Raw genomic sequence first — 19,967 nt, forward strand, 5'->3', positions numbered from 1 at the left:
ATACTGGTTTTATTATACATATAACTGTGAAACGGAAAACATACATATTTCATCAATGAAATGAGTAAGATTGATTTAATGAACAGAAAAATGGATGGTACTTCAAAACTTCCATGATTACATATTATCTATTTAATTCCCTCCACAATAGCAAGAAACGGACATTATTATTTACTTAAACCGAGAAAATATTAATTGTTTGGCCTGCTTTTCTGAGCTTCCTTAAGGTATAGTTAATTGACAGAGCTGTGGTTTAAAATTAGGGTCCATATTGTTCTGTTTTAAATGTGTGACTTTTCTTTCTATTTTTTTCTCCATCTTTATTAAATTGGGTATATCTTATTTACATTTCAATTGTTATTACTTTTCTGGGTTTCCAGGCAAACATCCCCCTAACCCCTCCCCCTCCCCTTCTCTATGGGTGTTCCCCTCCCCATCCTCCCCCCATTACCACCCTTCCCCCAACAAGCCCCTTCACTGGGGGTTCAGTCTTGGCAGGACCAAGGGCTTCCCTTTTATTTCTAGTGGGTGCTGCTCTCCCTGCTCCGTGGGAAGTGGATGGGGGGAAGGCCCGGGCCTGAGGTGAGTTGGAACTGGGGTAGAAAGCATAGGGCCTCCTAGGTGAGAATGCCAAACCACCACTGCTGCTGCAGCCACCATGGAGAAGCCCTTGTTCCTGCTGCAGGGAGGAGAGTCTGGTGGCCACAAGATGGCTGAAGGGGAGCTGAGAGTGGAAAGCTTCATCACCCGCCTGCTGGAGGTATGAGGATATCGTCCGGAAAAAATTGTGCAGATGACTGGAGCAGAAGTCCGAGGGCTGTGTATCACGTCTCGTGAAATCTTTCTTAGCCAGCCAACAGCTGTGAACACAGGTTTCTTTTGGAGCGCAGGCCTGTGCAGGCTGAGAACCTAGGTGGGACAGTTCAAGCTACCCTTTTTCCATGGCCAATCTCAGATCATATTCAGAAAGTATTTCTTGGGCTAAAGAGATGGCTTAGTGGTTAAGAGTACTGACAGCTCTTCCAGAGGTCCTGAGTTCAAATCCCAGCAACCACATGGTGGCTCACAACCATCTGTAATGAGATATGATGCCCTCTTCTGGTGTGTCTGAAGACAGTCACGGTGTACTTGTATATAATAAATAAATAAATAAATGAATAAATAAATAAATAAATAAATCTTTAAAAAAAAAGAGTGTTTCTTCCAAATGAGGAATTTCCAATTTATGGAATTGAACTAATGGTGGAAGTGACACAGAGAGTTAAAGTACAGAAGGAATAATCCAGAATGTCCACCAACAGTTGCTGTCACACCAGGACTTTTAAAAGCTCAGCTGCTAGAGAAGCAATGTAGTCTTTGGTTATTCTCAAGCTTAGGTCTTCTAGTCATTATAAGCTGACCATGACACAAAAAGAGTCATCTATATCAAAATAGAGAATAGTAACTAGATTCACCGCACACTATCACATTACTACTGTATTTGAGGTTCTCAGTTAATATCCAAGAACCTGGAAGAGGCCTGGGTCTTGCTACACATACTTATAATTTATGTCCCCATTGTCAGCTGAGATTCTTCATGCAGCCTGGGGTCAAGGAGGTCATCCCACAAAGCACAAAACACCCATCTCAGATAAACATGTATGGTTTATTGAATCCAAAACATCCATGAATTTCAGGACACAATTAAATGTTGAAACCTAAGGATAATAGATATAGAAGAGAATTAAGATTTCTAGTTCATAGATCCAGTAAACACCTTCAACAAATCATAGCAGCAAACCTCCATAAGGTAAAGAAAGAAAAGGCCATAAAGGTACAACAAGCCTACAGAACATCAAACTAATTGTACCAGAAAAATTCCTCCATTCACATAATAATTAAAACGCTAAATGCACAGATCAAGAAAGAACATTAAAAGGGGTAAGGTATAAATATCTAGTATCAAATAAATTCAGACGTATTTGAATTACAGCAGACTTCTCAACAGAGATTCTAAAAGTCAGAAAATCTTGGGCAGATGTAATGCAGACACAGGCTCCTATATCCAGCATAATCCTCAATCACCATAAAAGGAGGAACCAGGATATTTCATGACAAAACCAAATTTAAACAATTCTTTTCTCTAAGAAAGCACAACAGAGGCTAATAGGAGGAAAACTCCAAGACAATGAACTAAACTATACCCAAGAAAGACCAAGAAATTAATCTTCTCTCAATAATTTAAAAAAAGATAAGCACACAAACAAAATTTCACCTATAACCAAAAAAGAAGAGAAAGCAGCAATCATTGGCTTTAATATCTGACCAGATCCTCTTTCCCTAATCCCCAAGCTCCCAGGGGCCAAACTGCCAGCCAAAGTGTATGCAAGGATGCTCTATGGTTCTAGGTGAGTCCTGTAGCCCCACCAAAGGCAGATCCTAGAGGTGTGAGGTGGGAATGGATATGTGTGGGTGCAGGAGCACTGTCACATAGGCAAAGCTGAGCAGAAATGGGATGTAAGGTTTGATGAGGGGCGTGTGGAAAGCAGGACAACAGTGGAAATGTAAATAAATAAAATAACCGATTAATAAAAAATTGCCAAAAATAAAATAACAAGTAAAAAGGTAAATGAAAATTAAACCAAACCAACCAAACAAACAAACAAAAACCCCTGTAGTGTATTGGCCTAATTCTGCTTGTATTTTAATGCTAATTTGTGGAACTCAGGACTGGTTAACCCCAAATAACTGCCCCTGCTCCCAGTTAACTGTGATTATAAAGAAGCCAACAGCCAACAGCTGCACAGCAGAGAGATGGGGGAGGGGAGCTTTGAGGGCTTTGCTAGAGAGGATCATGAGGAGGGAAGAAGGAAGTAGAAATTGCCAAAGAATAAAGGAAGAACATGTGTGATGGAGAGGAGAGAGGAAGAGGACAGCAGCCATGGTTAAGAGAGAGGAGAGCCTGGTCCTGAGGGCTGTCCAAGTGGAACAAAAACAGTCAAGATGCTACACAGTCAGTAAGAGCAGCTCTCAGGCGAGCAGAGATCACCAGAGACCCCAGACCAACAAGATACGCAAGCATAACTCCATCCAAACTCCCTCTCAATATCCCGTGTCCTCCATGGGTCTGGCCTCAGCGTGTGTCCTGCGTCAGCACATGTGTCTGTCTCAGCTGACATCACTCTGCCCATCAGCCCGAGCCCCAGGAAACAGCGAGAAACTACAGCAGCCCACCAGAAGGTTTTTTGCTGTGGTTCTATGAAGTCCCAACAAATGCAGCTCAACTACAGAATGCAAGGCAGACCAATGCATGTGTGTCCTTAGTGCAGAACCCTTCATCACGTGTCCTTTCACATGCGTGCTTTAGCAGAACATCCTTTTACCTGTGTCTACCTCAGTTAAATGTTCCTTCACACATCTGCCTTAGCCTTTCACCTGTGTCCGCTTCAGGGGACCACTCCTTCAGGTGTAGAATTTCTCAAGATTAGCAAACTGCATACAGAACATTCAGAACAAATCAAGGTGTGTGGTCAGCATGTCCTTGAGCCAAGTCCCTTCTCCTTGTCAGTGACAGCAGGCGTGTTACAGCAACAATATGAAATGGCTGGCAGACATGGAACAAAATAGCAAAGCTATTCTGGGGGATGTCACACCATACCAGCCACCAGCTCAGCTGAATTTTTAAGGTTTGATGTTACAAGTGAATATACTTGACCTTCAAAAACTGAGAGAGCCCACTTTTAATATGAACTATATAATCTAGGCCAAGACCGCCTCTAGGGCAAAGGCCCTCAGCCTGTGGGTCGTGACCCACACAGGGTCTCCTATCAGATAGTTTACACTACAATAAAGATTCATTACAGTAGCAAATTTACAGTTGTGAAGTAGCGACAAAATAATTTTGTAGTTGGGGTCACCACAGCATGAGGAACTGTTCTAAAGGGTTGAGGCCATAGGAAGGTTGAGAAACACTGCTCTAGGAAATTATGTTTTCTTTCTCTTTCATATTTTTCAGACAGAATCTCAAACTGTAGCTGAGATTGGCTTGGCTTGGAACATGTGTGTAGTTCATGCTGGCATCAGACTTATGGCAATTCTCCTGCTTCAGCCTCCTACTCAGGAGCCTACCAGGGTGAGATCACAACCACGGGTAATTGGATTGCTGTTCTTGGTTGTCAACTTGAGTGTACCTGGAATTAACTAATGCCAAATGGCTTGACGCCCTGTGAGGGGGATCTCTCTCTCTCTCTCTCTCTCTCTCTCTCTCTCTCTCTCTCTCTCTCTCTCTCTCTCTCTCTCTCTCCTTCCTTCTTTCTGTTTTCCTCTCTTCAACCCCCTCCTCTTGGTCCTCCTCCTCTTCTTTGTTTTTTTTTGAGACAGGGTTTCCCTGTGTAGCTCTGGCTGTCCTGGAATTCATTTTGTAGACCAGGCTGGCCTTGAACTCAGAGATCCACCTGCCTCTACCTCCTGGATGCTGAGGCTAAAGGCATAAGCACCATTGGATTTTTTTTCTTAATTAAATTTTCTGAAGCAAGAAGACCTAATTGTAATCCAAATCTTGGAGATCAGAAGATAAATCTTTAATTCAGATCTTTTGAGATGGAATGGCCCACCTCTAATCTGGACCACACCTTCTTTTTTCTTTTTATTTTTTTCATCTTTATTAACTTGAGTATTTCTTATTTACATTTCGATTGTTATTCCCCTTCCCGATTTCCAGGCCAACATCCCTCAACCCTTTCCCCTCCCCTTCTATTTGGGTGTTCCCCTCCCCATCCTTCCCCCATTAGCGCCCTCCCCCCAACAATCATGTTCACTGGGGGTTCAGTCTTGGCAGGACCAAGGGTTTCCCCTTCTGCTGGTGATCTTACTAGGCTATTCATTGATACGTATGCAGTTGGAGTCCAGGGTCAGTCCATGTATAGTCTTTGGGTAGTGGCTTAGTCCCTGGAAGCTCTGGTTGGTTGGAATTGTTGTTCATATGGGGTCTTAACCCCCTTCAAGCTCTTCCAGTCCTTTCTCTGATTACTTCAACGGGGGCCCCGTTCTCAGTTCAGTGGTTTAATGATGGCATTCAGCTACGTATTTGCCGTATTCTGGCTGTGTCTCTCAGGAGAGATCTACATCCAGTTCCTGTCGGGGCTTGCACTTCTTTGCTTCATCCATCCTATCTAATATCTGTATAGGTATGGGCCATATGTGGGGCAGGCTCTGAATGGGTGTTCCTTCTGCCTCTGTTCTAAACTTTGCCTCCCTATTTCCTGCCAAGGGTATTCTTATTCCCCTTTTAAAGAAGGAGTGAAGCATCTGCATTTTGGTCATCCTTCTTGAGTTTCATGTGTTCTGTGCATCTAGGGTAATTCGAGCATTTGGGCTAATATCCACTTATCAATGAGTGCATACCATGTGTGTTTTTCTGTGATTGGGTTAGCTCACTCAGGATGATATTTTCCAGTTCCATCCATTTGCCTATGAATTTCATAAAGTCATTGGTTTTGATAGCTGAGTAATATTCCATTGTGTAGATGTACCACATTTTCTGTATCCATTCCTCTGTTGAAGGGCATCTGGGTTCTTTCCAGCTTCTGGCTATTATAAATAAGTGTGCTATGAACATAGTGGAGCATGTGTCTTTGTTATATGTTGGGACATCTTTTGGGTATATGCCCAAGAGAGGTATAGCTGGATCCTCAGGTAGTTCAATGTCCAATTTTCTGAGGAATCTCCACACTGATTTCCAGAATGGTTGTACCAGTCTGCAATCCCACCAACAATGGAGGAGTTTTCCTCTTTCTCTACATCCTTGCCAGGATCTGCTGTCACCTGAGTTTTTGATCTTAGCCATTCTGACTGGTGTGAGGTGAAATCTCAGGGTTGTTTTGATTTGCATTTCCCTTGTGACTAAAGATGTTGAGCATTTCTTTCGGTGTTTCTCAGCCATTCAGCATTCCTCAGCTGTGAATTCTTTGTTTAGCTCTTAGCCCCATTTTTTAAATAGTGTTATTTGTCTCCCTGAGGTCTAACTTCTTGAGTTCTTTGTATATTTTGGATATAAGCCCTCTATCTGTTGTAGGATTGGTAAAGATCTTTACCCAATCCGTTGGTTGTTGTTTGGACCACACCTTCTGCTGGCTCATATCAAGGACATGGAAAAAGGAAGTTTGCTTTATTAATTTTCCTTCTTCTTCAGGATTCCTGCATGTACTGAAGACCAGCTGAAATATCCAGCCTTATGGACAAAACCGTTGAGGTCCTGGAGTTGCCCCATAAACCACACAAACTCTGACCTCACTTAGACAGGGATGGTTTATTGAATGCCCACTGTAAGACTGATCATCAGAGACGTAGCTGAGAATTTGTCAGGCTAGGACTCTGGACATTTTTCTATGTCAGTTTATAAAGACTAAAATGTGAGCTCATAGGCAGGTGCTGGAAGGGCTGTCTGGTTGTCAGCCCTGACTCAAGCCATTTTAGACAACAAAGGTTCATACTGACTTTTTATCTGTTTAAAGATTTATTTATTTATATATAAGTATACTGTAGCTGTCTGCAGACACAGCAGAAGAGGGCATCAGGTCTCATTACAGATGGTTGTGAGCCACCACTGGGATTTGAACTCAGGACCTCCGGAAGAGCAGTCAGTGCTCTTAACCATGGAGCCATTTCTGCAGCCCTCATATTGACCTTTAATTTTATTGGTCCTACATGAAGCTTATAATTATGAAATTTAAGATTAAGAAACCTCACAACATAAAGAACTTCCTTCCAGTGGTTCGGGAATGGGTGGGTGGGGGAGCACCCTCATTCCTGACCCTGCTCTGAGTTAAATTATTTTCAGACAACCATGACAGGCAGACATATTACAGCAAGAATATGAACTATCTGGCAGGCATGGAACAAAACGGCTACAGCTATGCTAGGGGGATTGGCTTCAACAGGGGCAACTACTGCATTTTAGACCTTCCATTCCTTGTTGAATTAGCTGTACCACAGCCTATAAACCATTCTAATAAATTTTCTTTCTCTATATACAGTCATTCTAGGAGGGATGATTGGTTATGCATTGTTAAATGCAATGCTGATCACGAAACCCCATCACTTCCACAGCAATATGCAAGTGTAAGTAAGTTACTGAACAATTGAACAGAAATTAAAATTTACTGCATTTATTGCGTGTATCAGAAGGCATAGGGAACACCTGGCTGCTTATATCTCTTGGTCTCTATAGAGTAGTGGGAGAACTGAGACCCACTGAGGAGGTCTCTTAAGCGAAGACCAAACTCCTTGCAGTGACACTGGATTCCAGGCTTGTTGTCCTGTTTAGGCCTCACTGTGGTCTATGTACACTCTATGCATTCTCCCCATGCAGGTTCACATGGACTGAACTCAGAAAGCTGGGGTTGGCAGAAAGATGCATGGTTAAATAGCCCACCAGGTTCACATTGTATCAGCTTGATTTAATCTAAGGACAAAGAAGTGGAGTTTCTCTGATGGCTTTCTTCTAACCCCTTGAAAGGATCACTGGGGTTTGACCTCAGTACTTCATACTTCTTGCTGGGTCAGCAACACTCAGGGAAGCTTGAGATTGCCATAGGCACAGTATTATGCTAGATATACTGAGTAGATGATACTAAGATGTTCAGATGGTCATACCCATTTGCATGAGTTCTTAATGTGCACCTAAGGAAAGAGAGATCAAGGTCTTCAGAATAGGAAGATCATTTCCAGTTCTTTTCTACAATTCCAGTCTGAAAGACTGGTAGGGAGAGAATGGTAGATAATCAAGAATTCATAGATGATGCTTTGAAGGAAGTGTGGGTTTCTGTGCTGGTTTAGACAGGGTCTCAATTATCCCATGTTGCCCTCTTCCTACCTGGCCAGGTTCACTTTGAGCTCAGATAAACCTGCTTCTACTTTCCAGTAGACAGTCTTACAAGAGTGGCCTCCAGGGACTGTGAGGACAGCATTAGCCTTTGACAGTTGAGGTGTGTAACCCACAACTATAGTTTTAGCCACTTTGTTCCATGTTTACCAGCTATTTCAGATTGTTGCTGTCTATGGCTGACAATCACGGACACAGAAAAATAACCTGATAGAGAGCAAGGACATGGTGATCACATCCTTTCCTGTTCTGTATGTTCTGGATGAGGCTTGTTAAAATTCCAATATTGCAGAAAGCTTTATATAGGACCCATCACATTAAGCATCCCAGTGCACTGTTCTATCTAAAATGGCCTAATCAGAACTGACCACCAGATCACACTTCCTGCAATCCTCATATGAGAAGCTTGAGCTTTTTGTTTTGACTTTTTTCTTTCTTTCTTATTTTTTGCTGTATAAGTTGAGAGGAAGATATTTGGGGCCATGGATCTGCCCCCAAAATCTAGGGTATGGATCTGATCAATCAGTGTTGGTGTGTGCACTCAATACAGTATCCATTTTTTACTGTGACAGATGCTTTTGTGTTTGTGGGGAAGCCCATGACCCAGAGCACAAGTGCTGGGTCCTTGCTCTATCCACGTAGTGATGTGTATAGCCTCGTCCTACACCTTTATTTGCACCCCCTATATCTCTTGACTATTTTATTTTTCTGATAGAGGCTCAGCTTCTGATAGAAGGCCTGTCAGCAGTGCTCCTTTGGCGACATTGGCGCAGAAAGGAGAACCCCACAAGCAGCATGAGGTTCCCTTCATTGGTGGCTCCAATATTGCACTTTTGTCTGCCAACTGGTCTCCACACTTTTCCTAGCACCATAAAGACTTCAACTCTTTTAACTAAGGAATTTTCTGGCAATTGTCAATTGCTAAGCACACGACTTCATGAGTGTTCCCCTAACACACGCCCATGCTGTAACCTACCATGCAGACTATTTCTTGATGTGATATAAAGCACCTGTACATAATGAGACAGGAGAACTTTTGACTGCATATTCAAGCTGGTATGAAATCTCAGGAAGTTTTAATGGCTAACATTGGTGAAAGAGGACAATTTGAGTTAGTGAGACATTTTTTGGGAAAGATTTGAAAGGAAACATTCATTTAGATGCATAGGAATTACTAAGGTTTTGTAATCAAGCCTTGAGGAAAATTTGGCTTTGGAAGCAGGAGATGCTCAGTGGCTCTCCCCAGGAAAGTCTCCTGGAAAGGGCACCTCAGCTTATGCTCAGTACAGGGAGAACATTAGCAGGAGGCAAAGTCTGCTCCCCATGACATCAGCTGTCCCTTCTTGGACATTCTATTGTCTCCTAGAGAGTTCTGGCATCCTCTGTGATGTCACCAGTGTTGTAGTGACGACCAGTGCCCTAGTTTCTCTCAGTCTGAGTCTGGCGGTTACAAGCTAAGACATGTTTTCCCGTCTTCGCAAGCGTTTTGGGAGGGGGAACATCGATTGTGGAGAGACTAGAGTGAAGGAGTCTGGCCTTTCGTCTCAAAGTAATGATGGACAAAGACAGCACTTCTGGGGAATGTTGAGTAAGTTCTGGGCAGTGTATTTTGAGCTTCCTACCGGGGGGCTGCAGGCTTAAGCTGACCTTTCTAGCAATGGGCCACAACAACTGGAGCATCTGAAAAGGAATTGAATTTCCATGAATATCACAATTCCTTAAAGTCAAGGATTTCAGAACTTTAGTTTCCCCATCCCCACTGGGAGGATATGGTAAGGCCAATGCTATTATTCTGTGAACTTCTGGTCTTTACTTTTCAGTGCATTTGTTATGTTACATTGATATAATAACACCATCAGTATTCATGGAGGGTCCACCTTTTCTGAGTTTAGACAGGGCAGCAATGTATTTCACTATCACTGCTTCTTTAAATACAGTGGATATCTGACAGTAGTAACAGGGAGAGATTGTGCTCCAGGCAATAACCTTATGTTCTTAGACCTTCTCTGATTTCTTCTAACTGGCAGGGTCATCGTTTGCTTTATATATTAGAGGTTGTATGTTACAAAATTTTTTTTTCAATACCAAAACTATTTGGAACGTGTAGACCAAGATTCAGCCTGTAACCTATTCATACTTCTGGGGCATTTGGTATTTCTCATAGGGACACTGATAAGTCTGTTGAACATATCCTACCTGGAAATGCGTTTTAAATCCATGTTTCTAAAATACCAAAAGTATTTGGAACATGTGGACCAAGATTCATCCTGTAACCTATTGGAACTTCTCGGGCATTTGGTATTTCAAATAGGGGAACTGATAAGTCTGTTGACCATGTCCTCCATGGAAATGTGTTTTAAATCCAAAGTTGTTGGCCTAGAGTATCAGGGTAGGACATCTGAGTGTCTCCAATCACTCAAGTCTTGTGGATGGTGAATTTATCATCTGAGTTCGAACCCACAGGGGTGAGGGTCCTGAAACCAAGCTGTACCCTGTTCAGCTGATGATAATCCTGGAGAAGCCATCTCCGTGGTCCATGTAAGCACCTGATGTCCGGCATAGGGAACACCTGGCTGCTTACATCTCTTGGTCTCTATAGAGTAGTGGGAGAACTGAGATCCACTGAAGAGGCCTCTTAAGCATAGACCAATCGCCTAGCAGTGACACTGGGTTCCAGGCTTGTTCTCCTGTTTAGGCCTAACTGTGGTCTATGTACACTCTATGCATTCTCCCCATGCAGGTTCACTTGTGTTCTTCTACCTACAGACGCTGGGAGAGAAACATCATCCCCTGGCACTGAACTAAGCGAGAATCAGGCCAAGAAGGAAAAGGAGAGGCTGATTAAAGAGCTGCAGCTCATTACCGAGGAGAGAAATGACCTGAGAGATCGCCTGAGGTTTCTGACAGAGAGATCCATGAAGAACAGGTATGAATCGCTCCAAATGCTCTTGTTTCATTCCTGGGTCTGCAAGGTCACCTTCATCTTATCCTATTAAGGTTTTGGGTTCTAGAAAGCTGTGCCTCCCTAACCACCCTGTGCTAAACCTCACCTCCCATATAGAGGAGATTCAGAACCTTGACCCTTCCTGAGGAGCGAGATGGAAAATGGACTCATCTGCTTCCATTTATTGAAAAGCAGAACTTGTGGTCTGAATGAAGAATTCGGGGATAAAGTCAGGGAGAGTGAGTGTCTAGTGTGCATTTGCAAAGCCCTTGACAGATGGTAGCTTTGCAAGATTGTAATTGCAGTGAGTTTATGGTGAGTCTCTGTACTTGCTAGGCAGGGGACTGAATGCTGGAAGATCCACGCAGCAGCCTGAGGGGCCTGGTACCAAACTGTTCATCTCAATGCTTGACTAGAAGGTCTCAGGCTCAGGCCTGTTTGTTATTGTCTGTGTGTCTTGCCCTCTGAGACAGCAATGGTGGATGCATTTCTCCTGGATTTCACAGTACTCTCTGTTTCCATATTTCTCTTTCTCTTTCTCTGACTCTGTTTTTACATTTCTCTTTTTTGTGGGTATTTCTCAGTCTGTGAGTCTGTATGTGCATACATCCAAATGCATATGTACAACATTTATATGTTTATATTTCCCTCCACACTTGGAATCTAGGGGTCTATGTCTTGGCCTGAGTATTTACCTGTAACACATTCATGGTGATGTGAATGCTTTGTTCTGGGAGCCCCACTGTCAACAGCACAGTTCTTTGCCTATGTGGACACGTTTGTCTGTTTATTTGTATTCCTTGTGCAGATTATAATTTTGTGTTGATATATGGTCTGTTATCAAAACAGGAGAAAAGTAATCACCGGTTTCTGGGTGTGTTGGGGTGGGGGAGCATGGAGAGGTGTGGCCTAGGCTCTTGATAGCTCAACTGGCTTGACTGCAGATTTCCTCTTGATTGAACAAAGGGAGCCAGGGAAGCCTCCATCTGGATGCCGATTTCTGGTGTCCTGGACGCAGAAAAACACGTTTCTGAAGCTGAAGAAGATCCAATATGTAGAATTCAGAAGGTGTCCTTCCAGGACTGGGGTAGTACAGGACCCACCCTGAGCTCATATATTCCTAAATGCTGATGTTCATTGTATTCTATCATTTGGGGCCAGGCCACACTTCAGGCCAAATCCATATTATGAAGACCTGGAGAGAATGGAGGAGGCGGTCATGTCAATTCTGCACAACTTAGAGATGGAGAACACTGAGATCCATGAGACCAACCATAAGCTGAAGAAGGAGATTACCTTCTCTAGGTAAGTCCTGGTCAGAAAGCCTATCACCTGTGGAATGGCCATTTCTGACTTTCTTTGTTCTGGATTGGACGGTCTTCAGCTCTGGTTCTATCTCTTGTGCTGTTTACACATCAGTGTGCCAGGGTCATTAGGACTCAGTTTTCAGTTCCACAAAAGACTGTTACTCATCCCAGGATTGTCTAGGCATCTTCAGAAGATAGAACAGCACTGATTGAAATCAGCAGGTTATTAGGCTGACCTGGACCTATGGTGTCATACCAGGTTTTACAAAACTCAGTGTGTGGACCACATGGTTAGCATGACCTTCTCTTGGTTCTACTGACCTCCTTTGAGGGTGTTTGCCCACTACTAATTGATGTTGCCCCCATGCATTGGGCTTTCATGGATAGTTGTAGATCCATGTTCTTTTTGAGAGATGTGGACACTAATTGGTGCTCAGGCCAAACAAATAATTTATTCTTCCCGGAATTTACTCTTTGTGGTTTGTGCAGCAGCCTTATATGTATCAAAATGAATTCTATTAAGTCTTCATGGGTATCTGGGTCCTGGTGGAGTTAGTGGCACTCGGGAGTGGGAATGGGAGAAAGGGGCAGCATGATCTTACTATGCAGACTGTATTTCCAGAAACCTGCTCAGCCAGCTCCTGATGGAGAACACATGTAGGAAGGAGTTGGTCCCACTGAAGCAGGAGAGCAAGGAGGTACATCTTGATTGTGCACTGAACCAGAAATATTTGGTTGACTTCAACAAGAAAGATAAAGACCAGCAACGTCCAGACCCAGCGTCATCTGGTAGGGACGAGCAGCTGTGTTAGCTTAAAAATATCTGATAAAGGTTGCCAATTTGATACATCTTTGCTCTCTCCTACCACCTTTCTAATTTACACTCACAACCAGCCAACCACCTCATGTAATGGAATTGTTCATTGCTCTGCCTATGCACAAGTATTCTGGGAAGCCAACCACATTTCAGAAACTGAATTATTTTGCAAGTATATTTGTCTGCTCTTTTTGAAGCTGCAGTATAGAAATGGTGACAGATTAATAACATACCTCATTATTGCATATCCACGTGATAGATTGGATGCTCTGTAGAGTTTTGAACAAGTTCTTGGTTCTTTGACAAATGACACTCTGTGGTCATGTGACTTCTTGTGTAGGAAGCACCTTTGCGGGATAAGAACAAAGTGCAAATGTCAAATTAGTACTTTCATTGGTTTTAACCTTGGTGACATATGGACATCTACTTTCTTCCTGCCAACCCAATGAGGTTCCTTCCATTGCCCTGTTCTTGGTTTGCACTGGTATAAGTCTGGGTCCCATATTGGCAGCCCACATTACTTTGAGGCTCTCTGGAGATTTTGCCCTTCCCAAAGAGTTAGCAACAATGATATCAGTTAAAAGGTCCATGTTGACTGTCCAATAGAACTGAGATGGTAGTAGGCAGCCTTCTGACAGCTGCCTTGCATTTCACCACCAAATCAGTGTCTGAAAAACTGCCTTCCTCTCCCAGGTCTCAGAAAGTGCAAGAGAGCTGGAATTGGACACACAGCAGTAAGAAAGCTTCCTGAAGAATAAGTTGCTTTCTCAGGAGTCCCTGATGACAAATATCCTGAATGGTAACAAATTTTTTGGATGAGTATTCTTCCTCAGAGTTAATTTGTCATTGCTTAGAGACCCTAAATTTATATACCACTAAGCCAGCCTGACTGATTGAGGTCTTACTTTCTTCTCAGAAAACAGCACTTGAGAGACAACTTGGGGGACCTCCTTTCATTATGTGTGCAAGAGGAGAAACAGCAATACATCTGTGCTTCTAAATGTTCATTAAGAATATGCTGTTTAGAAATATTTTTGTTATGATTTTAATTGAAATTTTCTTTTTGTTGTTTCATATTTATATGTTCTTGTTACTGTTTTTATCTTTTCAAATATTTTTAAATATTTTAATTTATTTGTTTTAATCCTGTTTTGTTGTAAAAATGAATTCCTTATGAATAAAAATTGAATTCTATCTCTTGACTCTTAAGACTATCATTCTTATTCAAGGGTTCTGTCCCCTCCTGTGGACTTAGAACTGACAGGTGGAGATGGATCTCTGCATGTTCCATGGATCCTGGGCTAATTAGTGAATTCAAAGTCACCAAGGGGTACCCAGTGTGACAATGTCTTTTGTGTGGATAATGTGGCTGTTTCTCGGACACACACTTTATGAAGTAATCACTGACATGCTTTACCCAATTGTTAGGGTCCATGTGGTTCTTCTGAGAGAGCAGCAGATGCTCTACCCTGTGAGTCATCACCACAGCTCCTGCAGGTGCTTTTGTCCTTCCACATCATGTACTGTATTAGGTGGACAGGATCACCTCCAATCAAATAAAGAGATCTCAGGAGATGTGTATTCACAGGAAATTTACTGAGCTGTGCATGCTCAATGTGTTAGCTTGCCAGCCATCCCTACAGGGCTCTGGTGTTCCCACTGCTCATTGTGGGTCAGGATCATCCTGCAACATCACTTAGTGTCCATATTAGAGCAGATCTTTCACCTATTATCAATGATGACCATATTTATTCTGCACATCTGACAAAATACAGATCGAAATTAGCTTCCTGTTGGCCAGATTGGCATAATGAGTTTTTTGATTGTTAGCATGAAAATTATTTTAATCTAAGCAGTTTAGGGAAGAACCTCAAGGACACCCATAGTGAATGCAGCCTGCAGCTGTGAACACATGTTTCTGTTGGAGAGCAGGCCTGTGCAGGCCCAGAACCTAGGTGGGACAGTTCAAGCTACCCTTTTTCCATGGCCAATCTGGGATCATATTGAGAATGTATTTTTTCCAAGTGACTGATTTCCAATTTATGGAATTGAACTAACTTACTGAGAATGGAGGTGACTCAGGAGTTAAAGTACACAAGGACCAATCCAGTATGTCCACAAAAGCTTGCTGTCACCCCAGGGCTTTTAAAAGCTCAGCAGCTAGAGAAGCAATGTAGTATTTGGTTATTCTCATGCTTGGGTCTATTCATTCAGTATAAGCTGAACATGACACAAAAGAGTCATCTGTGTCACAATAGAAGCTAGTTGTAACTAGATTCCCCCCACACTATCACATCACCACCGTATTTGAGGTTCTCAGTTACTATCTAAGAACCTGGAAGAGGCCTGGGTCTTGCTACACAAACTCATAATTTATGTCTTCATGACACTGTGTGCTTTGTTCTGTTGATGCTACCATTGGCATACAATACCTTGGATACTTTGTGCTGACATTTGTGACATGAGACAATAGTTCATGTCATCCTAACCTGCATAAACTGTCCTTAGAGTACGGTGTAGTCAGAGGGGCCTTTTTTTTCTCTCTGAATTTTCAAAATATTTCCAGTCTTCAGACAAGTCTTCAGCCATTGTCCAGTGCCTGTCTTGAGATGTCCACATTGTCTCCTGGGAGTATTCATCCAGCCTGGTCTGTAATTTTGTAGAAGAGTAATAGGGTTCCAGCCCTAGGATTTAATTCAGTGTGATTGTACTTTCCAAACATGCTCAAAGCCCTACATTCCACCATAGCCTGTGTGCTTTAGAGAAAGAAAATAAAGAACCACATTGCACTTGAAATTTCTCCTCCAACAAAAGGAGAGCCTGCATAGGGCCTTTAAGTAACTCTAAGTCCCAGCTTCTGCATAACTCCCTCCATTGACTCCATTATTGGTGTATTTTCATTACTGCTCACTTTATTTTTGGTGTGCAAAGAACGTGTACCATGTCAGTAAAGTGTGTGTGTGTGTGTGTGTGAGAGAGAGAGAGAGAGAGAGTGAGAGAGAGAGAGAGAGAGAGAGAGAGAGAGAGAGAGAGTTTGTGTTTGTTTGTGTTTCTGTGCAGGTGTTTGTGTATGTTCATCCATGAACTCACTATCAATTTTCATAAAATGACTTAGAAGACTGTAATGAAAACTGTCGAGGTGCATGCAGACGTGTGTTACTAGTGTCCCACGGCACCTGGCAGGTAACACTGAAATGGTGGTCTACTATAATACAGCCTAAAAACAGGCTGTGGATGGTTTACACAGAGATTGTGACGTCATCACCACTAGAGAGAGCAGCAAAAGCTTCATTTATCACATGCCGCTGTTACCAAGATGAGGCAAAGCCTTATCCTACAGAGAGTCTGGTATGATTTGATGGCAGGAAATAAACTTAGTACTAAAATCATTCAATTACAAACGAAGAGGATAATACAAAGAGTCATAGGAAGCAAGAGCTGTTTTTTGAGGAGATCCATAAGAGAAACAACCCCTTTCTGAAACTAAGTACACACCACAGTGTCAATACCTAAATTATCAAATCAGAAATGAAAAGGGGGATGAAGCAATAGACATGTGAGTGAATTCAACAATCATTAGGGCTTCTTCAGAGTCCTTCACTATAGAAAAGTGAAAAATCTATTTGATATTGGTAATTTTTCTACACAGATAACAAATACCAAGTTAAATCCAAATGTGGGATTTAACTCATAAGATTATTCTCATAAGAAAATAGATTTAAACGATGCCACTACAAAAATTAAAAAATATATATGAGGGCCACTAGGCTTTAATGCAGCCTTTCTACCAGACGTTTAATGACGACCTAATAACAATAGTGCTTCAATTATTCCTCTGATTTGAAAGAGAAGGAACATTGCCAAACCCCTTCTCTGAGTTTCTCTTTTTACCTAGAATTCCTGAGTCTGTTGCTTCTTCCATTGTCACCCCAGCTGCAGGGCGAGTCTGTCCCGCCCCAGAGCATATCTGCCAGTTGACAGGGCTGGGTTTTGCTCTGCTTGCCCCTGCTCCTGCCCCCGCCCCTGCTCTTGCCCCTGCCCACGCCCCCGCCTCACACCCGCACTCTACATCGCCTCCGACCCATCCCCCCTCCCAGTCCCACCACCGCCCTCGACTCAGACCTGTCCCAACCCCCGCCCCCAGCCTGCCCTCGCCCCTACCCTGCCCCCGCCCCGACCCCCCCACACCTGTCCTCTCCTTCACCCCCCCCCCCCCCGGCCTCCGCCCTCACCGCTGCTGCTTGCGTTGCTACCATTCCGTCTTCGACTCCCCTGTCGACCCCACCGCCACTGCTGCTACCTTCTCCCACTTCTTCAGCCCAAGACTTTTGAAATCCCGGCTTGCAGTGCTCTGCACTAGGAGGCTAATGGAGGTGAGGAGAGCCTAAGGGACAGACCCCAGGCCTGGCCCCAGAGACTTGTGTCTCCCCCCTCCCCCGAAGTGCTTTCCCGCAGTTCTCCATTCTGGGTTCAGTTTGTGGGGACCCCAGCAGGTGGCAGGCTTTGCTGATCCTCAGGTGTGAGTCTGGGACAGTGGTGGGACTTATGGTTGAGGGAAGTCTTTCAGGCAAATGCAGGCTTTTCTCAAACTCTTGGACCATTTGGTGCCCTCCCTGGGGTCACAGGACCTGTGGAAGTTGGGAAGCCACTTTTCCCTGTCCTGTGTGACTTTCCCTGCAGAGTGAGCTCTCCTGCAGGAGATACTCTCACCTGCTTCTTTAAAAGCACCTGCTCCTCAGATCCAGATCAGTTGTGAAAACAGGCTTCTCCCTGTCAGTGTGCCAGCTCCCCCTCCCAGCTCAGAGCTGCCACACCTAAGGATCCTCCAGCCCCAGTACTGGTTGGGTCTCATGGAGGAGTTAGAGCAAAGTGCTCCTTCTGAGAAGTGACTCAGAACAGAAGGTTCCTACAACCCAATGAGGTCTCTTCCAGTTGCCCTGTTCTTGGTTTGCACTGGTATAATTCTGAGTCCCAGATTGGCAGCCCACATTGCTGTGAGGGTTGCTGGAGATTTTGCCCTGCCCACAGAACAGAAGGTTCAGAAGAAAGGCCAGTTTGGCATAATGAATTCTTTTGATAGATGGCAACAAAATTATCTTAATCTAAGCAGTTTAGGGAGGAACCTCAAGAGCATCCATAGTGAATGCAGCCTGCAGCTGTGAACACACGTTTCTTTTGGAGAGCTGGCCTGTGCAAGCCCAGGACCTAGGTGGGACAGTTCAAGCTGCCCTTTTTCCATGGCCAATCTGTGTTTGTATTGAGAAAGTATTTTTTTTCCAGTTGACTGATTTCCAACTTATGGAATGGAACTGACTTACTCAGAGTGGGGTTGACTTAGAGAGTTAAAGTACAGAAGGAATAATCCAGATGTCCACAAAAGCTTGCTGTCACACCAGGGCTTTTAAAAGCTCAGCAGCTAGAGAAGCAATGTAGTATTTGGTTATTCTCATGCTTAGGTCTAGTCATTCATTATAAGCTGAACATGACACAAAAAGAGTCATCTGTGTCACAATAGAAACTAGTTGTAACTAGACTTATACCACATTATCACATTATTACTATATTTGAGGTTCTCAGGTATGATCTTAGAAACTAGAAGAGGCCTGGTTCTTGCTACATATAGTCATATTCTATATCTTCACAACACTGTGTGATTTGTTCTGTTAATGCTACCATTGGCATACAATACCTAGGATATTTTGTGCTGACATCTGTATCATGAGACAATAGTTCATGTCATCCCTTACCTGAATAAACTGTCCTTAGAGTACAGTGTAGTCGGAGGGGCCTTCTTTTCCTCTGAGATAGCAAAACATTTCCAGTCTTCATACAAGTCTGTCAGCCATTGTCCAGTGCCTGTCTTGAGATGTCCACATTGTCAGCTGAGAGTCTTCATCCAGCCTGCCCTGTAATTCTGTAGAACATTAATAGGGTTCCAGCCCTAGGAATTAATTCAGTGTTCTAGTACTTGCCAAATATGCTCAAAACCTAGTTTCCACCCTAGCTCTGTGTGCTATACAGAAAGAAAATAAAGAACCCCATTGCACTTGAAGTTTAGCCTCCAACAGAAGGAGAGCCTGCACAGGGCCTTTAAATAACTCTAAGCCTCAGCTTCCCACAACCCCGTCCATCGATTCCTTTATTGGTGTGTTTTCATTAATACTCACTTTCTTCTTTGTGTGGAAAGAATGTGCACCATGTCAGTAAAGTGTGTGTGTGCTTTGTGTTTGTGCATGTACATCCATGAACTCACTATAAATTTTCATAAAATCACTCAGAAGTCCCTAGTGAAAACTGTCGAGGTGCAGGCAGACTCATGTTACTACTGTCTCATGGCACCTTGCAGGGAGCACTGAAATCGTGGGCTACTTTAATACAGTCTAAAATGAGGCTGTGCATGGTTTTCAGTGAAATTGTGATGTCATCCCCACTACAGAGAGCAGCAAAAGGTTCATGTATCACATGCTGCTGTTACCAAGGTGAGGCAAAGCCTCATCCCATAGAGAGTCTGTGTAGGATTTGATGGCAGGAAATAAACTCAGAACTAAAATCAATCAATTACAAACAAAGAGAATGATATAAAGAGCCAAGCAAAGCAAGAGCTGGCTTTTTTTTTTTTTTTGAGAAGATCCACAAGACAGACAAACCACAGAGCATATATCTAAAGTACCAAATAAGAAATGAAAAGGGGGATATAACAAAGGACACTGAGTGAATTCAACAATCATTAGGGATTACTTCAGAGGCCTTTACTAGAGAAAAGTGAAAAATCTATTTGATACTGGTGATTTTTCTAACAGATAACAAATACCAAGTTAAATACAGATCTGGGAAGGTAATGAATAATTCCCATAAGAAAATAGATACAGTCATTAAAGGCTGCCACTCCAAAAATTAAAAATAATAATAATCAGGGCCACATGGCTTTAATGCATCCTTTCTACCAGACTTTTAATGAAGACCCAATAACAATAGTGCTTCAATTATTCCACTGAATTGAAAGAGAAGGAACATTGCCAAACTCCTTCCCTGAGTTTC

The 19,967-nt window shown here is 43.0% G+C and overlaps 2 protein-coding genes across 4 annotated transcripts in view; one reads left to right on the plus strand and one right to left on the minus strand.

Annotated features, from left to right (window-relative positions):
* LOC147998897 (disks large homolog 5-like) overlaps window positions 1-19,967 on the minus strand; it is a 41,022-nt gene that overhangs the window by 7,633 nt on the left and 13,422 nt on the right. The window contains exons 3-5 of the mRNA XM_087595873.1: window positions 18,677-18,843; window positions 15,419-15,578; window positions 13,163-13,276 (exon numbers count right to left, since the gene is read on the minus strand). The gene's annotated coding sequence lies outside the window, so the exon portion shown is untranslated. The remainder of the gene's footprint in view (window positions 1-13,162; window positions 13,277-15,418; window positions 15,579-18,676; window positions 18,844-19,967) is intronic.
* The window catches only part of Speer4cl5 (spermatogenesis associated glutamate (E)-rich protein 4C like 5), a 39,847-nt gene continuing 23,866 nt past the window's right edge, over window positions 3,987-19,967 (plus strand). Inside the window, exons 1-6 of one of the 3 annotated variants that reach the window (XM_087593758.1) lie at window positions 9,298-9,449; window positions 10,628-10,787; window positions 11,967-12,110; window positions 12,735-12,901; window positions 13,623-13,728; window positions 13,846-14,123. In XM_087593758.1, the coding sequence (XP_087449884.1) occupies window positions 9,323-9,449; window positions 10,628-10,787; window positions 11,967-12,110; window positions 12,735-12,901; window positions 13,623-13,687 (663 nt within the window). In that variant the 5' untranslated portion in view covers window positions 9,298-9,322 and the 3' untranslated portion in view covers window positions 13,688-13,728; window positions 13,846-14,123. 3 annotated transcript variants of the gene reach the window in all.

Source organism: Rattus norvegicus, chromosome 19 (assembly GCF_021556685.1).
Source record: "Rattus norvegicus strain SHRSP/BbbUtx chromosome 19, alternate assembly SHRSP_T2T, whole genome shotgun sequence".
Taxonomy (NCBI): domain Eukaryota; kingdom Metazoa; phylum Chordata; class Mammalia; order Rodentia; family Muridae; genus Rattus; species Rattus norvegicus.